Source organism: Emys orbicularis, chromosome 11 (genome assembly GCF_028017835.1).
Source record: "Emys orbicularis isolate rEmyOrb1 chromosome 11, rEmyOrb1.hap1, whole genome shotgun sequence".
In the NCBI taxonomy this organism is placed as follows: Eukaryota; Metazoa; Chordata; order Testudines; family Emydidae; genus Emys; species Emys orbicularis.
Genome location: NC_088693.1, coordinates 69,394,731 through 69,416,895, shown reverse-complemented (window position 1 = coordinate 69,416,895; position 22,165 = coordinate 69,394,731). Strand labels below are relative to the sequence as shown.

General features: G+C 39.7%; 1 protein-coding gene across 1 annotated transcript in view; it reads left to right on the top strand.

The window, feature by feature from the left end:
- Positions 1-253: 253 nt before the first annotated feature.
- Positions 254-22,165, top strand: part of LRRFIP1 (LRR binding FLII interacting protein 1) — a 177,944-nt gene continuing 156,032 nt past the window's right edge. Inside the window, exon 1 of the mRNA XM_065413159.1 lies at positions 254-343. Within this exon, the coding sequence (XP_065269231.1) occupies positions 254-343 (90 nt within the window). The remainder of the gene's footprint in view (positions 344-22,165) is intronic.

Genomic DNA, 22,165 nt, shown 5'->3' with positions numbered 1-22,165 from the left:
CTCCGTACAGCACCCCGCCCATTGCAGCAAAGCCCCGCCCCCTGCCCCGCCCCGCCCAGGCCCCCTCAGCCCCTCCCATCTCCCCTCTTCTCTCCTCGCTCCGCCCCGCCCTCTCCCCACACCCCCTCTCTCGTGCTGGGCCGTTGAGCCCCGCCCCCGGTGACGTGCTGTGCGTAGCCGCCGGCGGGCGCGGGGCGGCAGCGGCAGCTCGTGCCGGAGCGGGGCGAGCGGTAGCGGTTCGTGGCGCGCGGCAATGGGGACGCAGGGGGCCGGGCGGAAGCGGCTCCCCAACCGGGAGCGGCTGACGGCGGAGGACGATGCGCTCAACCAGATCGCCCGGGAGGTGAGGAGCGGGCCGGGCTCGGGGCTGCCCGTCGGTCCGGCCGCCCTGACACGGAACGGAAAGGGGCGGGACTAGGGCTGGGGTCTCGGAGACACACTGGGGCTGGGGGGTCCCTGGGGGACACAGTGGGGGGGGGGGACGGTGATTACGGGGAGGGTCCCGGGGGACACAGTGGGGGGGTGATTGGGGTGGGGGAGGGTCCCGGGGTGTGTGTGGACACAGTGGGATGGGGGGAGGAAGGGAGGACAAGGGGGGGCTGGAGGGGGATAGGGACAGGGATGGGGGGAGGGAGGTGGCCATGGAGTCTGGGGGCTGGAGGTGAAATTGGGGGGAGGGTCGCGGGGCACACAGTGGGGGGAGGATAAGGGGGGTTGGGGGGTAGGGGCAGGCATGGGGGGAGGAAGGTAGGACAAGGGGTGTTGGGGGGTGGGGAGGGAGGACAAGGGGGTCTGGGGGAGGGAGGTGGCCATGGAGCCTGGGGGCTGGAGGTGAAATGGGGGGGGGAGGGTCGCGGGGCACACAGTGGGGGGAGGATAAGGGGGGTTGGGGGAGTAGGGACAGGGATGGGGGGAGGAAGGGAGGACAAGGGGGGTTGGGGGGTAGGGACAGGGATGGGGGAGGGAGGTGGCCATGGAGCCTGGGGGCTGGAGGTGAAATGGGGGGGGGGTGCAGGCAGGCAGGCAGCACGGGCGGTGAAGGGCGGAGCTGTGCGTTGCCTTGGGAGTTCCAGGACGTTGAGGGGGCCCAGGGAGGACCTGGGTGTGTAATAAATTCCGGTCCCTAGGGGACGGGTTGCGGCTGGTGTGGGGAGGAGCCCCTGCTTGTCACTCACTGCTGCCTGATGGGCTTTACTGAAAGTGACGGTAGGTGCCCAGTTGTCAGAACAGTCTGCTCCTGCTGTCAGGTGCCTTTGCCTCCCCTGCCCCAGCTGCATGCTGCTTCTGCACTGCTGGGGAAAGTTGGTGTATCTACACACTGCCCGCTGTGAACGTCGTCACTGGGAGAGGGTGCAGAGCCCATCTCTCCCTCTTCCCCTAATAATAAAATCCTCAGTTTTCAATAGCACACTATTTCCAGACTTTTGTTGGCTTACTGCTCAGTATGAATTATTTTATCCTGCAATATGAGGAGAAATGTTACAATGTAAAGGAAGGAATGTAACCTCCCCTCCCATGTGATCGGCTTTTGCATGGGGTTTTCATGCTACTTTAACCTATTGAGTTTCATCCAAGGCTGGGGAGGAGGGGAATGATCAGGTCTCAGGCCTACACTGTGGCGGGAACCCTGACATGTCCGTCCAGTGGAATGATGCGCTATGTTTTGCTTGTACTGTAAAATTACAAGTTTTTACTGGCATAAAGGAAATGCCTTGGCGATATGATTCAGAGGAAAGTGGAGGAAACTTTCCAATTGTGGATTTTGTCAGTGAAATGAGCGTTGAAGATGGGTAATATACACTTCTAGCTTTTGCAAGAAATAGGTCTTGAATATCTGTGAGACTCAATCATATTTTTTGATTCTTTTTATCATGTGAATTCTGTGTTCAGGTTTTGTGGGCATAATATTTGGCTAACATATATTAAATAAGTATGTATTTAAATTGACCCATTTAGTTGTACTTCATTACTTATCCCATACCCTTGAAAGTTTAAGCTTGTGCATAGTTTTCCCTTTTTCCAGTGGCTTTAATTATTTCTGTAATTAAGATTTTTCTGTTCTACATGATCAAAATTTTAAAACTCAGTATATTGGAACGAACATAAAACCAGGCGTTAGTAGTAGTTTACATCTCAGGACACGCCTTCTGCCCTGATAAACTCTATTTTATGCATTACAGAGGAATCTGAATTGAGAGCATTTATCTGGTTGAATGCAGTTGAGAACCAATGTAGAGTGGCCCCTTATCAGTTAGTGTTATAAGAGGGAGCTTTATAATAAAGGTAGAGTACAGCCTGTATGCTAAAATCCCTGCATTGCTACCCTATGCCATGTAATTTGTCTTAAAAGCTTGCATAAACTTGCGTTATTTGTTTCCCCTCAGCTAGGAGACACCCACATGTAATTACAAGGCTTCAGATAAAAAGCAAAGACTATGCCAGAGATTCTATGGTAAAGAGTAACAAACATTATTTAGCTGGTATTTTTTTATCTCTTAATGATATGCTGTGTATATAAGTAAACATTTTTAGGGCAGTCTTTATTATAGGCACTAACCCAACTGCAGCAAAGGGCAAAATTTTGGGTAGTGAACCTTGCCAGTTGAAAGGAGGTGATTTTCTTTTTCAGGCTCTGTTTAAGACATTTTTCATCACAGAAGTGTCAAAGACATAACATTGTGTATTATATTAATTTGCACTATAGACAGCTTCATATGGGATTTAAGAGTCAAGAAGTCTGAGGCTTGTAGGTTGGCTTGACTTAAACATTAAGGGCTAGATCCTGCAAGGTCCTGAGTGCCCACAGTTGCCCCTGACTTAAGTGAGAGCTTAGAGTTCCTTAGAGCAGTGATTCTCAGAGACCTTTCCAGACTACTGTACCCCTTTCTGAGTCTGTTTTATCTTGCATACCCCAAGTTTCACCTCACTTAAACTACTTGCTTACAAAATCAGACCTAAAAATACAGAAGTGGCACAGTGCACTATTACTGAAAAAATGCTTACTTTCTCATTTTTACGACATAATTATAAAATAAATCATGACCCCCAGGTTGAGAAACACTGATATAATATATACAGCAGTATCAACAAGTCATTGTCAGTATGAAATTTTAGTTTGGACTGGCTTTGCTAGCACTTTTCATGTAGCCTGTTGTAAAACTAGGCAACTATCTAGATGAGTTGACCTACACCCTGGAAGACCTCTGCGTACCCTCTGGGGTACGCAAAGCCCTGGTTGAGAACCAGAGCCTGAGAGGATGAAGCCCTAAACATCCAATGAACAAATTTTACATAAAGTAGTAAGATAAGATTCTGATTGGCTGCTAAGATGGAGTACAAGTATATTGTCCATACTTTTCTTGATTAGAAATAGGGGTGTACAGAGTGAGAGCAGCAAGCAGGAATAAGATTTTGGAGGGCCACAGGCACCCCATACATACAGGTTATGTATTTTGCTCACAACAGTTATTTATTTGTATTGGCCGGAGATATCCTGACTCTTTGGAATCTGAATTTCTTTTCTGTATATAGTGCATTCCACTGGTTGCCTCTTGATAGCATTCCAAGGTGTAAGTTAAGTGCACTTCCATAGAACAACATAGTAATATTTTATACATGTACAGTTGTTAGTTATTAATTCCCTAGCTTTGCAAAATTGTATCATGAGGGATTAGAGACATAATAATTCTAGCAAAGTTGTCTGCTTTAGGAATAGACCTGATATCAAAGTGCAAATTTATAAAATGTAAAACAGAAAAGTTACATTAACATTAAGGGTGTTGATCCATTTATGATCTTGGAGCACCACTTAAGCCTACAGTATTTTAAAGTGTTTATGTATAGGAGAAACATTACTTAGTGCCAACAAGTACTGAAGTCATTCTCTGTTCTTATTGCTTAGGGCTAGCAAAACTGCTGGTATGCTTACAGATTGTGAGGTCACCATTAATGACTGAGAACAAGAAAATTCAGGCCCTTATTTTTTTTATATTGAGCTACATAAAAATGTGAGAACATAGGTAAATAGGAAAGGTACAAAGTACAGAATTAAGAAATAAGGTTTAGACAGTATAAGTATGCAGCTAATTTTCAGATTTATGAAATAATTTATTCTACAGCAATGTATTCATAACAGTGGCTCTAGTTATATGAACGTTTAATGTTTTTCATGGATTCTACAGTTTAAAATAGGTATCTAACATAACCTCTGTGCATGTATTTGTGTCAACAAGCAGCTAAACAAATATCGTCAACATTCTAAGTGTAAACAATTTATAGTGCATATCAATATTATGAGCTCTTTGGAGGAGAAGAAAATGGTAATAAAGGCCTTGATCTTGTGCTTACTGAAGCTGATGGCAAAAGCTTGCATTGACTGTAATGATGCAAGATCAAGGTCATAGGTGCTGGTTCTGCATGATATTAAGCATGTGTCTGACTTTAAGCATTTGAGTAGTCTCACTGAATTCAGTGGATTATTTGTGATTAAATTTAAGTGCATCATCATGTTTAAGGAATTTGCTGAATCGGGTTCTTATGTGTTAAAATGCCATTAAAAAAAGTTGACACTTATTCCCAGTTGTGCTTGACTTAGCCTATATAGTATTGTAGTGAGCAGATTTCATTTATAATAGGACAGTCTTCCATGTCTTTGCTTTCTATTACATGTCCCTGTCCTAGTTTCAGCTTTACCCAGAAAGTTGTATATTGCTTCCGTATCCCAAAGGCAAACAGTAAGTGTGATTCCTATGACAGGTTTCAGAGTAGCAGCCGTGTTAGTCTGTATCCGCAAAAAGAACAGGAGTACTTGTGGCACCTTAGAGACTAAAAATAACAGGAGTACTTGTGGCACCTTAGAGACTAACAAATTTATTAGAGCATAAGCTTTCGTGGGCTACAACCCACTTCTTCGGATGCATATAGAGTGAAACATATATTGAGGAGATATATATACACACATACAGAGAGCATGAACAGGTGGGAGTTGTCTTACCAAGTCTGAGAGGCCAATTAAGTAAGAGAGGAGGAGGAAAAAAAAAAAAAAAAAAAAACTTTTGAAGTGATAATCAAGATAGCCCAGTACAGACAGTTTGATAAGAAGCAAGTGTGAGAATACTTACAAGGGGAGATAGATTCAATGTTTGTAATGGCTCAGCCATTCCCAATCCCTATTTAGCCCTGAGTTGATTGTGTCTAGTTTGCATATCAATTCCAGCTCAGCAGTCTCTCGTTGGAGTCTGTTTTTGAAGTTTTTCTGTTTTAAGATAGCCACCCGCAGGTCTGTCAAAGAATGGCCAGACAGGTTAAAGTGTTCTCCCACTGGTTTTTGAGTATTATGGTTCCTGATGTCAGATTTGTGTCCATTAATTCTTTTGCGTAGAGACTGTCCGGTTTGGCCAATGTACATGGCAGAGGGGCATTGCTGGCACATGATGGCATATATCACATTGGTAGATGTGCAGGTGAACGAGCCCCTGATGGTATAGCTGATGTGATTAGGCCCTATGATGGTGTCACTTGAATAGATATGTGGACAGAGTTGGCATCGGGCTTTGTTACAAGGATAGGTTCCTGGGTCAGTGTTTTTGTTCAGTGATGTGTGGTTGCTGGTGAGTATTTGCTTTAGGTTGGGGGGTTGTCTGTAAGCGAGGACAGGTCTGTCTCCCAAGATCTGTGAGAGTAAAGGATCATCTTTCAGGATAGGTTGTAGATCTCTGATGATGCGCTGGAGAGGTTTTAGTTGGGGGCTGAAGGTGACAGCTAGTGGTGTTCTGTTATTTTCTTTGTTGGCCCTGTCTTGTAGGAGGTGACTTCTGGGTACTCGTCTGGCTCTGTCAATCTGTTTTTTCACTTCAGCAGGTGGGTATTGTAGTTTTAAGAATGCTTGATAGAGATCTTGTAGGTGCTTGTCTCTATCTGAGGGATTGGAGCAAATGCGGTTATATCTTAGAGCTTGGCTGTAGACAATGGATCGTGTGGTGTGTCCTGGATGGAAGCTGGAGGCATGTAGGTAAGTGTAGCGGTCAGTAGGTTTCCGGTACAGGGTGGTATTTATGTGACCATCGCTTATTAGCACAGTAGTGTCCAATTTATTAGATTATTTATTAGATTAGGATGCATCCGAAGAAGTGGGTTGTAGCCCACGAAAGCTTATGCTCTAATAAATTTGTTAGTCTCTAAGGTGCCACAAGTACTCCTGTTCTTTTTGTGATTCCTATGTTATCTGGAATTTAGCTGGCTAAAGGACAGATCCATTCAACTGAAATTCTTTAATCACATTTATCTCCCATCTTTTCCCCTGGGCTATAGGATTGAGATCTGGAAAGTTGAGAGTTTTCTCATATTATTTTTAACTGCCAGTTTCAATCTTGTGAGTTGGATAGTGTAACTGTGATAATTCTTTATTGTTATTGCCTTGTTTCCCACTCAGGGGTAGAGTGAATACATTTGTTATGCAGTATTTGGGTTTTTAGTCTTCTATTTCTGTTCTATAGAGGTTTTTACCACGTTTGTCACATTGGTATCTGAATGCATTTTGGAGTGTGACTAACATCTGTCTAAAACTTCTGGGATCAATTTGTCCAAAAATTTTGTAGCATCCTCTTGTTTCCATCATAGTGAGGATAGCTAGAAAAAAGCTGGTGTTAAGATGGGTGACAGTATTCATGCCAGCTGTTCCAGCCTCTCTTCAGTCACTCCTTGATATTTTGGCAGAGTTCTGAGACATTTATGGTTTCTGGTGTGGGTTTTCTCTTTTTTTCAGTCTGTGTATCAAGTCCACAAGTTTTTCTATTTCCTTCAACCATCATCCCTTGCCATTGTTAGCTTGCGGCCATGGAAGCTTGTAAATTATACAGTAGATTCTAGTAAGTTATTTTGTCATGTTCAAATTGTGTATAGGTAGATGAGTGGCCATATCAGTCCTTGGTCATGTAGATATCATTCTTGTGATCCTGAGGCCCTGTGAGTCAAATTCAGAATTTATGCACTTTGTTCTTTGAATAATTTCTTTCTTTCTTTCCAATATAGAGTTATATCTACTTTGAATCTTCTCAGGTACTGTCTCAAGATTACAGCTGTAACACTTCAAAAATCAACAGTTCTTCTCCCCATATTAGTTGCTTTTGCAGAAGGAATCTGACTTTGTGCAGAGTTAGATGCATTTCAAGTGTCAGGCAATGTAAACCTCCAAAATGGGCAATGTTGTACTGTTTTTGGTAAATTTGAAGACACTAACTCCTTTTCCTAGTATAAACTTATCTAAAATGCAGGTGAAAACTGAAAGCAGTTTGTGAACGAGAGTAGTCGAAGCATGGTGTTTCTCACCTCTACAGGATATGAGAGAGCAGTTTTAGGAGGAAGCTACTATGAACCAATGAAAGGAAATTGTATAATTGAAGCAAATTGTAATGACCGCTTTTTATGTACTCAGTATTGACACTTCGTTCTCTGAAGCGGTTTCTACGCTGGGACTTTTTAGCTGTTTTCTCACCATTGATTTAGCTCTGATGGAAGCACTAGCATAGACACACTGCAGACATTTTTACCACCAGGTTGTTTATGGTGGTAAGAATGTTTGCAGACTGTCTACAGTAACATTTCCAACAGTGTGAGAATAGTTTAATGATATTTTGCATTTCCCCTCCCACTCTTTCTTCTGCACTGTAGCTCTGGCTAAACTGATAACATTAATCAGATGTAACTTTTTTGCTACTGATTTAATTAATTTGGGAATTAAATGAATTGCAGACTTGTAAATATATTTACAAATGAACTCCCAAGGTTAAAAAAAAAAATTATATGCTACTCTGAATTTCTAATACACAGAAAGATGTCTTCCATTGAGGATTTTATTGTGTATATACTTACCTTTCCGTCACTAAAACTGTTTCTCTTTGATTGTGTCAGTGCTTAAGGGTGAGAGGAAAGGTGATCAATGACAGGCCAGTGATGATGCTAGCAGATTATTCTGTGTTTAGGTCAATGAAGAATGTTAGACTGTATTATTCCCCTCCAGGAATACATGCCAGCAGTGTTAGTAAAATCTATCAATTCAGTAATCCATGAGTACTGTGCCAATCTGGCCAGAAGTACTAGTGCATGCACAATGGAATCCTGTGTCAGAGCTTTAACACTAATACAGTCACTTGTCAAGGCATACCCTACATTATGACGTGGTATCTACATTTTTGTGGGGCCTGGTTGTGGTTTCCCTGTACAGTGTGGATGGGACTGACAATTTGGTGAACCAAACTTGAGGCAGCACTCTTTCTTCAGGTTTACTTTTCTCTTGCTGACTTCCCATCTGTGCTGTTTTTATTAGCTGTTAATAATGTTTAATTGATATAGAGGAGTCCAGTAAATGTAGCAAGGAAATTCATGTCAGCTGCATAAATGAAGTAGTTCTGCTACAGGCATATATCTATATTAATATTGTTTATTTGCTTAAGTTAGGCGCACAAGACCATAAATTGCTATTTTTATTAGATCTAGAAAAGTCAGTTATACATCACAATGCTGGCATTTTGTATGCAAACTTTGATACTCCTAAAAATCAATACTGGGTTTCATTATCTATTTGCTGGAAAACTTGTCCTCATTTCTGTTTTTTTTGCCCAAGTGACCATTAAAAAGAACCCTTTGTCTATAAAATTGAAGAGGGTAGTAATTAGGTCCGGGAAAACTTTTTAAGTCACTTTCTTTCTATTGAAGTTGGTATAATGTTATGAGAATCTTTTCAAATCTCAAATTTACAGTATTTATTATATTTAGTTGATTAATTGTCAAGGACACCGTCAACTTGTTTTTGCATGTGGCTTTAAAAAGGAAAAAATTATCAATTTCGGTGAAATTAAATCAATTTTAATTTCAGTGAGTTTGCATCATTTGCAGTCCAAAAATTGTGGTACTGTGCTAGTGCATGGGAAGCACAATGTGTGGCTCACTAGAAATAACTACAAATTAAAGTGAAACTGACTAGACAGTCTTCCTTGTTCAAATTGAGTGAGGTACATACAAAATATTAAAATACATCTTTTCACCATTTAGGATTAACTTCTCTTTATGATAAGTCGTGGTATATGTTTGTAGATGGAGCCTTTTTTTTAAAATATGACTTGGGTTTTGAATGATCTTTAGTAAGACACTGGGGAGGACTGAGGAGGTTAACCAGCAGGGGGTTTTGTTACATTTTATTTTGTTAGTTTGTTACTGTTTTGATCCCATGTTGATGTTACCCACTTAGGTCCTGATATTGGAAATCATGGAGCACCACTCCAAGTGAAGTCAACTTCTTAACGAAGCAAATATATTTATTTTAGTTTTAATCTGATAGATTCCTTTCAAGAACTCTGAAGATCCAAACATTTGAAGTTCCATTTGTTCCAGTTCGAAATTTCATTGTTTTTTCTAATGTGCCCTCTGCTTGCTTAGTTCTCATGCGTTATGTCTGATCAGAGGGCAGATGATAAATGATTTCCTGTAAAATTATTATACAAAAAATTGGGTGACCTGCCAGTGGAAGGTGGATATCAGCAATCAGTGTTTATTCTCAAGACTGAGCGCATCCTATCAATGCTTTGTAAACCAGCATGGTTAAATCCAATTTCAGTAAATCAGTTCCAATAAATCAAAATTCATACCTGCCTACGGTGTACTTCATATCTTCATTGCAAGTTTCTGATTAGTCAGTTTCCTTTTTCAAAACCCAGTCTTTTTAATGACAGTTGGTTTCATGGCTGAACTGGGAGCCTAGATTCAAGGGTTGTATTCTTGGGCAAGTCACTTAACCTCTCTGTGACACTGACCCAGTTGCAAAATGGGTACTATAATACTTCTTGCAAGGTTGTTGAGGCTTCGTTAGTGTGTGTAAAGTGCTTTGAGCTCTCATGTATCCCGACAACTTGTTTTAGGTATGAACTGTTGTCCATAATATATAATTCAGAACATTCAGTGAGTTTGGAGGAAGGAAACTCTTTATTCATACATACATAAGGATAAATAATTTAAGTGAGAGAAATAGGGCAAATCAGACAGTTCTCTATAATGACACTGACTCCAAAGTAGTAGTTGTGTGTCTTGTTAGATGGCCAGGAAGTTGTTTTGATTAATATTTGGCAGTAAGAGGTGCATGAGGCTTCTGGAAACCTGACATTCTATAGAGTGCTATATAAATATTTTATCCACTCTGTCTGCCAGCTACAGCCATCATAGAACCAGTTGTTTGTTAGTATTTCATTAATATTTGTGAGCAGTTTATACTATACCTAACAAAACTATTTATAGATTTAAAACTTAGTTTAATTTTGATTCTTTATCACATTGCCCACTAACTTTCTGGCAGTTTTAGCATAACCTATACCTAGAGTGCATTTTGGGCATCATAGCACAACATTTATCAGAGAGAAAGCAGATCTGGCTTGCTAGAGTAAAGCAGAACATTATGGAAGCTACTAGAGCCCATGTAGGGCTGATCCTGAACCCATTCAACCCAGTCATCAGTGACTTTGATGCAAAGTCCCATAAAGAGGAAGCTATAGTTGCCAGTAGGATAGTGAGAAGTGTTCCAATTACTAAAAGGTTAGTAGTTCATGGAGGAAAGGTGCTCTAATTCTTTTATGATCTTCCAATCTTTTCTAAGGTATTGTTCTTATATAGCCAATGAGCAGCACTGATTTTAGAGGTCACTTCCTGTCCTCTTTCAGAGGAAATGCTCAGGCAAAGCATTGGGTAGTTTTGGAATCAAGACAAAACCCTAAAATCCATATAATCAGAATGAAATGGATGGTCTTCTAAACTATAATCCACCTAACAACATGCATATTGCTTCTTCAAATAATTTATCTGTTTTGGGTATACTACTGGCCTGAATCCTGCTCAGCTGTTCCATGACTGGCTGAGGAAACAGCTGTTTTGGAACCTTGGATCCTATTGCAGTCAAGCAAGAGACTTGTGTAAGAATTGAAAATACATAGAAATCCATGCCTGATCCCAGATGGTGTTTATCTGCAGGACTCAATGTTTATTCTTAAACTTCTGTCTATCCTACCTTAGAGAAGCAATGTTCTGAATTGGTTGTTTGATAAAATTGGGAGTCAGAAGAGTGCTTTCAAAGTGGTATTTAGATGACCTAACCATCAGAACAAAGATCAAATGCCTTTCACAGCAGGCCTGCAACAAGAAAAGAAACATTTGTCCTTACTGGGGTACAGTCAGGTCACCATGCCCACAGCAGCAGGCTGCCAGGCGTACAATACGTCAATCTAGATGGACTCAGTAAGCAAAGCTTAAAATAGCTGCTCTTGAAATGCCAGCTGTTCCCTCACTTCTGCACTTAAACCACCTTTGAGGGGAAGATGAACCTTACTCCTCACCTCTGATAAAAGAGAGGAAAATATTACCTTCAACAGTCATGAGGTAACTTTAATGCTGTCAGCACTTGCATTTACAAGTCTAGCTTAGGAGGTGAAAGAATGGGATAGTTGTACTGGCATTCCAGCTTGGAGCTCTACATATTTCTGACTTCATCTGATGCATTTAAATATCTGACTCAAGTCCATAGGCATGAATGGCTCATTTTAGTCTTGACAGATACAAAAGAATCATGTTTAAGGTTGGATGTTGGTCACGTTGTCATAGTGATAAGGGGAGGGTGCTTTATAAAAGTAATTCACAAGTTTTTCCTCTCAGGAGGTTGGTTTGCTTTTGCTCTTGCCTTAAAAAGTGTAGGACAAAGGAGATGCAGGATTCTTCTGACTAAAAATAATGCGTACGTATTCTAGAATGTAAGTACTAAATCAGGAGAAATGGAACACTTGAAAATAATTGTCACAGTTGAATTGCAAGACTGAAGCCTGAGCAATATCAGCTGCCACTTCAGTGCATTATTATAATCCAGATTGATTGAAATGTGGGAATAGGGAACATCAGTGTTAATATAACGGCCAATATTGATAGTATTGCAAGGAATTCAAAGAAAGAAACACTAAATGGTGGGATGACATTAAGAAAACTTAACATGTTTTGTATGGCAAAATGAAATTAACTATGGGCATTTGAAAGATGTAAATTTCTAGGAGAAGATGAATTAATGGCCAAGACAGTGCTAGAAGCAAGTGGATGAAATTATGCAGGGGAAAGCATGAGATGTCAGCAAAAAACATTTGTCGGACTGCTTTCCAAACATGTTGTGATCGCTCTGTTAGTCAAAACTAGACAGACTGGTCAAAAAGCAGAAGTACATAGTATAGGAAACAATCCTGCATTGGCAGGAGAATGGACTAGATGACCTAACCACTGAGATTGTCTGACATCATTGTCAGCCAGTCAGAGAACTCATTTTCCAGAATTCAGTTCCAAAGCCATTTCACAAATGTGATTGAATGCACTCTTCTTTGCAACACTGCTTTCAACCCAAAATTGTCATGTGCACAACACAGCTGTACTGTTTTATAGTGACATTCTATATCAGAAGGTGCAAGTCAGGGTTATGTTGGAACTTATATTTCTGTTTTCAGGTTCTCATAACTTTTGGAAAATTTAATTTTTTTCTTAAACCAGAAGTAATTATCATGGAAAACTTGAGCAAAATTGGAAGTTTTGTTTCTGAGTTATGGAAAAACGAAAAACTATTTTGTTTTAAAGAGAGTTCTTTGCTTACAACTCAAATGGCTGAGCTTTTTGGTCTGAAATATTTAGAATAGTTAGTCTGACTTTTTGTTACCAAAAATCACCTCTAAAATCCAGCTATTAGCATAGGTGGTAGTAACTTGTGCTAATTTGGGGAGTTAACAATACTATTTAGTGTCTTAGCTAATTGCTGCATAAAAAGTTATTGCAATAGAACTTCCAGGTGTTTCTTCACACAATGCAAAGTCAGCCTGTGGAACTCTTTGCCATGGGATGTTGTGAAGGATAAAAGTATAACTGGGTTCAAAAGTTGGGTAAGTCCATGGAGGATCGGTCCATCCGTGTCTTGTAAACAGTATGGTCAAGGACGCAACCCATGCTCTGGGTTTCTGGCTCTGACTGCCAGAAGCTGGGATTAGATGAGAGGGGATAGATGCCCTGTTCTCTTCATTCCTTCTGAAGCGCCTGCCATTGGCCATTGTCAGAAATCAGGATACTGGGCTAAATGGATCATTGGTCTGACCTCTTGAGGCTGAAGTGTAGTCTACCATTATGATTCTTTGGGTGCAATTTAAGAGAGGATTGACCCATTTAATCACTTCTGTTTACTGCTGCTATGCATCTGAGGGGAGTCAACAACAGTTCATGCTCTATGGTATTAAATACTGTGGTGAGATCCAATAAAATAAGTGGCTGTCATCCAGAATCTGTGCCATGTTGTCCACTCATTTTCTACCACTTTTATCTTCTTGTTCCCTGCTAATCCCTTGTTCCTCTAGTGAATACCACTGTATGTCTAGAACTGAGACCTACACTTTCTTCAGTGTTGCAGTGTTTATTGTCTTGTAACAATACCGTAGGTAGAATGTTAACTTACTTCCAGTGCTCTAAGGTGCTTTCCTGGCTGCTGTGTAGTTTGTCTGAGTAAATATTTAGCATTTTATTTTTGTATTGTATGTTTCTGCACAAGAAATCAGAGCCTCTTGCTTAACCAAAATTACCAAGTGCATTGCCACTTGTGTGTTTCTGTTCCTTGATACTTAGCAATTAGATAGGCAGTGCTCATTGTCATTGGAAATACAAAAACAGTGGTTAAATGTTAGAGCCACCAATTATGTTTCTTTTGTGCTGTCATAATGTTTGCGTTGCATGCAAATTAGAGTAAATTACCTTGCCTAAATGTAATTCATTGCCAAATGAATGAGCTAGTGGCTATAAACACAAATTACTTTTGGTTTCCTCAAAAATCTGTTTTCTCATTAAATCAAAGATTACCCTCTGAAATGTATTTGCACATAAACATGTTGTAGGTAAATGTAGATTCTGAAAGGAAGTGCAAGTAGATGTCCCTATTTTATTGAAATTGAGCTTTATGTAAAGGCTTCTTGTTAATGTATTTTATTAGGTTAGTTAGTTTTTGTAGCTAACTTGTGTTTTTGTACTTGTTGAAATTAAAATATGTGGTGGTATTATCTCTAAAGTGGAAAGTTTTTCTGCGGATGCTTTGCAGAGAATTCTTGCTGTCACTTGGCTGCCTTAAACTGTTACACGCTGTCTATATAAGCCCTGAACTCTAAGGGCTATGATTCCTTTCCTCCCACAAACACTCTGGCCATTATTAAATTTTCAGTGACCTTTCCCATCTCCAGTATTTGACTTCAATTAAGCATTTTGTATTTGATTTTTGCTTTCCTCCTCTGTTTCCACTTCGTCCTCTTCACAACCCAAAATTTTCTTAGGCCTGGTCCACACTAACCCCCCACTTCGAACTAAGGTACGCAAATTCAGCTACGTTAATAACGTAGCTGAATTCAAAGTATCTTAGTCCGAACTTACCGCGGGTCCAGACGCGGCAGGCAGGCTCCCCCGTCGATGCCGCGTACTCCTCTCGCCGAGCTGGAGTACCGGCGTCGACGGTGAGCACTTCCGGGATCGATCCCAGAAGATCGATTGCCTGCCGCCGAACCAGGAAGTAAGTGTAGACGTACCCTTAGGATCCCAATCCCTACCTAAATTTGTATATTTATACCTAGGAGAATCTCTCTCTTCCATCCATCTTTGCCAGTCTTGTCCACTAGGCAGTATCAAAGTACTAGTGTATTATGCGTCTGACGAAGTGGGTATTCACCCACGAAAACTTATGCTCCAATACGTCTGTTAGTCTATAAGGTGCCACAGGACTCTCTTGCTTTTTACGGATCCAGACTAACATGGCTACCCCTCTGATACTTAGCATATTATGTGGGCTAAAAGTTGACTGAAGTTTTTGAACTCAGGTCAGATAGATTTCAGGCATTCCCACTTGAGTCTTCTAATTATGGAACATTTATCAGCTATGTACCAAGACAGCAGGGGAGCAGAGAGAATCTTATGTTTCACACAACAGAATTCCAAAGCTTTTTTCTTGTCAATGTTCAGCATAACTTTTTACACCATCATGAACCCCTTTTCATGTTAGCTGCCCCTTTAAAATAATGCATTGTAAACAAACATACCTTAAATACATTACAAATACCTTTGAGCCTTCAGCAGAAATCTAATTGACTTGTCACTGTGCATGTCTTTGAACAGTGAGAATAATGAAGTCACTTGCACATTTGTCTTTAGTCACTATCACTTTGAGGTCTCAGAGCTTCAGTGTTTGGGTTGCAAGTGCTTCAGGGAAAAGTTGATTCAAATTGTTTTGGTTAAGAGCAACTGAATTCTTTCTTTTGGTCTTAGGTTTCAGAAAATGTAAGTTCTGGCCCAAATTTGAATGGTTGAGTGCATTGTTCAGCACTGAAGAGGTTAAATGCTGCTAAATGTGCTGAACCAACTTCTGTTGAAAATTGGAATGGGCTTTTGGGACGTTTTTGTGACGCCCACAGGTCACATTTAGCCCATTGTGTATTAAATATGAAATTAATTCCATCCTGAAGTAGAATGAATACATTGAATCAATGAAGTGACCTAACCTTTATGTGAACTGTGAAGGAACCTAGGGACTCTAGGAAATACCATGGTAATGTATGGATGCTAATGAATAATCTTGGTATCCATAGGAAACGGCAGTATTGTAACTGGTCTCATGGTTTTTGCAGCAATATTTGTTTTGGCATATTCATAAACGTAATGATTCTGCTAAAAAGTACCTGTCAGGACAAAGGGAAAATGGTTCTTTGCTTGTTGGGGCTATATGGTGCTCTCAGAACAAATGAACTACAGTTGTAAATTTAAGTTTGAGAATGTGTTCATCGTCCAGAGGGAGGATAGCTGGTTGCATAGAGCCTCTTATTGACTAATCAGTCTACCAACTTAGCATATAAAAGATCAAGTGGGATAATACTGGAAGTACAGTTTCTCTTTAAGTAGTTCGAGGGGGTGCTGAATGCTGTTAAACTGACATCCGTCACCTTACCCATGTGTGCTTCAGGGGATCCTTGCAAATGGCAAGGGCTACTGAGAATGGACACACACACCTGAAAGTGTGGCCACAAATACTAATTCTGTCTTTGAGACAATGTCTCGAAGTGGGAAAAGTGGGAATGCAATAGCCTCACCTTCCTTCCTTCCTTCCCCTTCTTAATGGTCAATTCTGGAGCAACACTTTCCCAGGGCTCAAAACTGTCTGTTTCAAACCCAGGCCTGACACCTCTGCTTACAGGACCTTCTGTCCAGAGTTAGGATCCTGTGAAACAAACATAAACCTGTGCCAAGTCAGCAAACAAATAGTACCACACAAACTGACAGCCTGAGTCCTCAGAGTACCTTGTACCTGCTGACCCATAAATCTTTCCTGTATCCATGCCAACCAACTGCTGAAACAAGCAAAGTCCCAAGGAGTCTTGGCAAATTAACTTCACCATTCTTTAAAGTCCATAAGAGCCTGCGCAATTGCTTTGACCCTGATGAGGTCCACACTAGTCAAAGTTCACGTGTATCTTTGTGCACTAACCCACACGATTGCTTTAGTCCAGATGATGCAGACCATAGAACGTATCTGCATTCATGTTCTGTGAAACCCAAAACATAACCTTCAAATCACAAATTATTTCCCTGTGCCAGTAACCACAGAGACCGCGTAGGGAGGGAGGGTGGAATTTTGTAGTATAAGGTGAAGTAGAGAGAGGGCCTTTTCTGCCTTGCCTGGTCCTTTTATTAAGTACATTGTGCCTCAGCCTGCTAATGCAGGAGCCTGTTGCAGGCACCTGGATAACCCAGTGAGAGCTCCCCTCATAACAGAGCTGGTCCATTGGCTGACTGGCATCACAGGGCAACCCAAGAGGTATGGTCTGCTCGCTAGGTCCCACCCTGCAAAAAACCATGCTGTCTGAGAAGGCCATTGTACCTAAAGATGTCCCCCCTCCCCCCCCCAGACACATCCTTATGTAAAAACAGTGGTCATGCACCAGTCCCTTTGTACCTTAAGTCTACAGGAGTTATAAACTTCTGAACCCTTTATAACACTTTTCACATAGAATTGACATACTTAAAAAATGCAACCAACCTGAAATATTTATTTTATTTTTGGAGGTAGTTCAACATTATATGAAGAGACTTTAAAAGTTGCTCAGGAAGTCTTACCATTTGATGTCATTGGGAACAGAGAGGCCATTGCTAAGCACTTATGATAATCCCTGTATTTGTATATATTCATGTGTACAGAAATACCTCTTAAAATGGTAAAAACTAGTATAAATCTATTAAGAAGGACAATCGTAAGATGTGTGGGGGAAGGAGATGCGTTAGGAATGCTGTTACGCTACATGATAAAACAATGGCAGCAGTCAAGATTTTTCTAATTCGGTGCACTTATTGGGATATGTAGTGCTTTTTATTTCTAGATTGCTAGTCCAAATCAATCCCAGGTTGCCTTTTTTAGGCTTGACAAGGGCATGCGGCTGAAATGTACTCAAGGTATACCCCAATAATCTTCTAATGCCCATAAACAAAATGAGGGATCAGCTCTTCATTCTAAATGACCTGCTCCTCATATCAGATTAATAATCACTGTTGTCAAATCTGAGTGAGCAACCTCACAATCAAATAGTGTGGATACAGTTGTGATGTCATAAACCCTGGACTGTAGGATCAATCAAGCAAGACAAAGAGGCCAATAAGAAAAGGGCTCTTTTGTATGTGCTTGCAGTGTAATGAATTTTATAAATTGGAAGAATATGGCAAAGGCCCTAGGGACACTACTACAATCTACAGTAAATGGACACTGTCATCTTTTCCCGAAGAACTAAAATAAATAGTTCTAGTGTTTGTATATCTGAGACACAACAGATTTTTTTTTTAAACTGAGCTCATTTCTCAGCTAGGGTTAAAACCTAAAGAACTCTTTTGGAAAGGAGATAGATCAGTTAATCCATTGAAGCTCAGTCCCAGTTTGGATACTGTAATCTTATCCCACCCCCACACAAAAGCTGTCCAATCATTTCTTAAGCAACTCTGGGTTTTGGCCTTAACAGTCTGAGCTGTTGGGTTATTCGGTGCTGTTTGAGTCACTGCAAGATGACCTCTTGACATAGACTGCTAATTACGGTATATATCTTTCTGATGTCTTGTCTTGTAATGAATAGAACCTCTACGATGTTAAGAAAAATGCCAGAGTGAGAATGGGTTGTGGAGCAGTACTCATCAATTGTAGCCCTCATCTATTAACCAGGTAGGCTTCTACCCTGTAGGTCAGAAGTTGTTAATCAATAGATTTAATGTGACACAAATACCAAGGAACTTATCTTTTTTTTTTTTAAATCAAAATAAATATTTTGGATATGTGACTGTTTAAATTAAGATTCCTAAATAAACATTTTAAGTTGAGTTTGTGCTAAATGCCAGTGAACTTGTTTTAATATACAGTGTAATGCAGGTCTATAAATATTAGGTGTTCAACATGCTGTATTTGTTGTAGAGCTCTATCTATTACTTGTCATGGTTATACTAACATCAGCTCAATTTAGCCAATACTTGCTTGAACTGCCAGTTTGCCTCTGGATATTGACACCTTTGCAGTCTCAGTTGGGTTTTTACTGATTTTTAATAACCTTTTGGAAAGATCATAATTTAGTGAACAGATTTCAGTATATAATTCAAATGTTTGGGAGTTTTCTAAATTCCTGGCCCTTTGCTGGTAGACTTTAGATTTTATTTAACAGGCTCAAGTCCATTGGGTATAATGGAAGATCTTCATGGTGAATAAAAAGGGCAGCCCTTTCCATTCACAAGGAGACTTGTACAGTTTCAAAGCCTAGGCAAAGAGTGGACCGTGATCTTTTAAAAAATGTGTTTATATGCTGATTTACACCCAATGGCACCCTTGCCCATTGGAAATATAAAAATGGGAGGAGGGGATGAAAAGGACAACATATGGGATAGTTCCCTTCTGTATGCTGTAGAAGATTTTTTCCAGACTACTTTTGTTCCAAATACCCTTTAATTTAGGTACTGCACCTCTGAACTCCACAATGTAAGTGTGATGAGTGTGCCTGAATACTTCACTGTTTACAGCTTTTTGTATTTGGTGTTTTGGAAGGAAACTTAATGTGTTTTATATTCAGCAAAGTCAACGTCCAGTACTCACATGCTTTCAAAAATCATACCTCAGTCTGAAAAATAGCCAGCTGGTACTCTGCTCAATGATGCATATTTAGAAAAACATACTGTGCCCATCATACTTGTGGAAGGATATTTAATGTAGCATCTCTCCAATTTCGACTCATCAGAATTGTTAAACTTGGAAACCTATTGTTTCTGTTTACACTTGCGCTAAGGTCAGGAAAGCATTTATTTTCAGTTTTGTGCTTTTTTGATCTGAAAAGATCTAGTCTTCCAAGTCTTGTTGCTGGAAAGGTGTGGAACTTTTCTTACAAAGAATGAAACTGTTCTGGATGTAAAATGACAAAATGCTTTCAGCCATCCATATAAATTGTAAGTGTAGTGTAAACAAGTATTTAAAGTTGTCTTGACAAAACGTTCTCTCAAATGTGATATGTAAACATTTGTGTTTGCTTTATATTCTCCTAACAGCTGCATAGAGGGTGTTCTTGTGGTGCTAAGAGCTTGCTGCCACTTCCTATCATTTAATATTAAGGAATCCAAAGTTATATACAATACACAAAATTATAATCTCTTGTATAGAGTAGGGAAAAAATTCCTTAAGAGCAGAAATATTACCAATAGGTCATAAGCTACAATAGATAACATATACACATTTAAGTTCACGGTGTAGTTTAATAGATGTAAGTGTTACGGAATTAAGATTTCTATCTCTGCTAGTCCTTGATTTCACTATGTATCTCCTTTATTTTTTATTTTATTTTGATTATTTAAGCAATTATATAGCTTAATTTACATTTATTGATATTCTTAATTTTTAATTTTTATATTGTTAGAATATGGTGAATGATGTTTGTATTCTACTCTATTCATTGAATTTTAATTTCCATCCAAAGTACAAAGAGTATTTTAATTTTTTTATTCAGTAGACCTATCTTAAATGTGCTGGAAACATCAGAAAAATTATGAAAAGTTTTTTGCATTTCAAACTGATTTATTAAACAAAGAAAGTATGATATGTTCTTTAGTTAGCAGATAGAACTGATTGTGGGCTTCAGGTCCTTCAAGGTTTTTAGAACAAATAGATCCCATCCTCTGAGACCTTGGTTTTTATTAATAGATGAAAAGAGGAAAAGAAACTTTCCTGCTTTGCCAACTCCTATTGGTTTCTTAACTTTGAATCAACTGGTCATTGAACTGACCTTGTTAAATAAATGAAAATGAAGAAAATATTTTCTCTGCACCTGCAGAAGAAGCGACTGCTGTCAAATGCTGGTTTAGCACTTCAGGCTTCTACCATTCAATGGTCTGACTTTCTTTAAAACTTGGCAGAAAACTTATACTGCTTAATATTATTTTTTATCTTTCATTAAAATTATTTTAATAGATTAAGATGTTTAGGTCTTAACGTAAGTTAATTTTAAATAGGTTTATTTTTTAAAGATACCTGCATTTAATTTAAATAAAAAAGTGGATTTACATAATAATGTATTTTAATGAAAAATCCAATTCCATTCTGTCATGCTAGAAAATCATTACCAGAGGTTCTAGTTTAGGGTATGAATGAAAATCTTGGCAGTGCCCTCAGCTGTTCCTGTAGTTGTTGGATGTCAGACTATCCACTTGCTTTGCCTGGTGCCTCCACATTTGACAGTACCGATTCTCTCTTCATGGAGCCTTTTTTCCCTTATTTTCATGTAACTCATACTTCTCTTGAGTGCCTGCATTACAGAATGTTCTTAAGTTCAGCAGATCATCAGTTTCTGAGAAGTCTTTTTGTATCCCAGTACTTAGAGAAATACAAAAAATGGCCAGACCCTGTTTTATGCTATTGGTCTGATGTTTTCTCTACCATAATTAGCACTCTTGTTGGCAATTTCAGTAGAGAAGCCAAGGATGGAATGGAAATGGAGTGAACTTTCTTTACTCGGAGGTGATTTAGGTTTGAAGAAATACATTGGCAGAGTGCCATTTGGAATTCTGCACTTCCTGGGCTGTGAACTACCATCTTCCACAACCACACCATTCATTCAAAAAATTAAAAATGAAAAATAACTTGATGATCATGTAGCCTTTTTCTAAAAAAAGACCAGTAAGTGATGTAGTCTTTTCTTGTGTAATGGTAAACTTGTTCAGAATATTTAAATAACCTTTAAGAGTAATGAATGTGGATTTCGAACAGCTTTTTGGGTCTGATGCCATCAAGAAGCAAAATAGTAAAGGACCATGAGCTTATACCATGCTATCGCAGTCAGTTAACAGCTGGTACACTACTTTGTATGTAGTTAAGGCTTAAGCAGTATGTGGTACAGGACAGTAAATTTTTGTTTAAGCATTCCTGTGTCTCTCATCACTTATTAATAAATATTTTCAGCACCTTTGTTAGATGAAATAGGGAAGCAATTATCCCCATGTTGCAGATGGGGGAACTAGGGCACACAAGTGTTTTGCCCAGGGTCTCAGAGCATTTGTAGCAGAACTGGGAGGGTAGCCCAGATCTTCTGAATCTTTAGTCACTGATTTAACCGCACAACCACCCTCCCTCACCCTTCTCATTTTCCTCTGCAACTGGAGATTGAAAGGTGAAACAGCTGCCTGCTTTAAGAAATTTTTGGCGATTCCTGTGGTTTAGCTAAACCGTGTGCCATATAGGGTTCAACTTCCTGCTAGAACGGTTCTCTTTCTGCCTCTCTAGTTGATTCATACTTGAGGTCAGATGACTTAGAAGTTAACTCTTCACAATAAAAAAAAACAATAGAATTTCTTATTTCATGATAGATGGTTCATGCTAGCAAAGGGATTGTAATCTTAAAAAATGGGAAACGAAAGCTGAAAATCTTACCTGATCACTTGTCTTCAGGAGCTGGGGCTTGAAGGAAAAGATAAAATGTTGAGAACACTAATGTTCCTAAAAGTGAGGACTAATAGCACTGGCCATTATTCAGACATAGTACAGTCAAGATTTGTGCAAGCTTCTCTGCCACCTATTCCCTGCCTC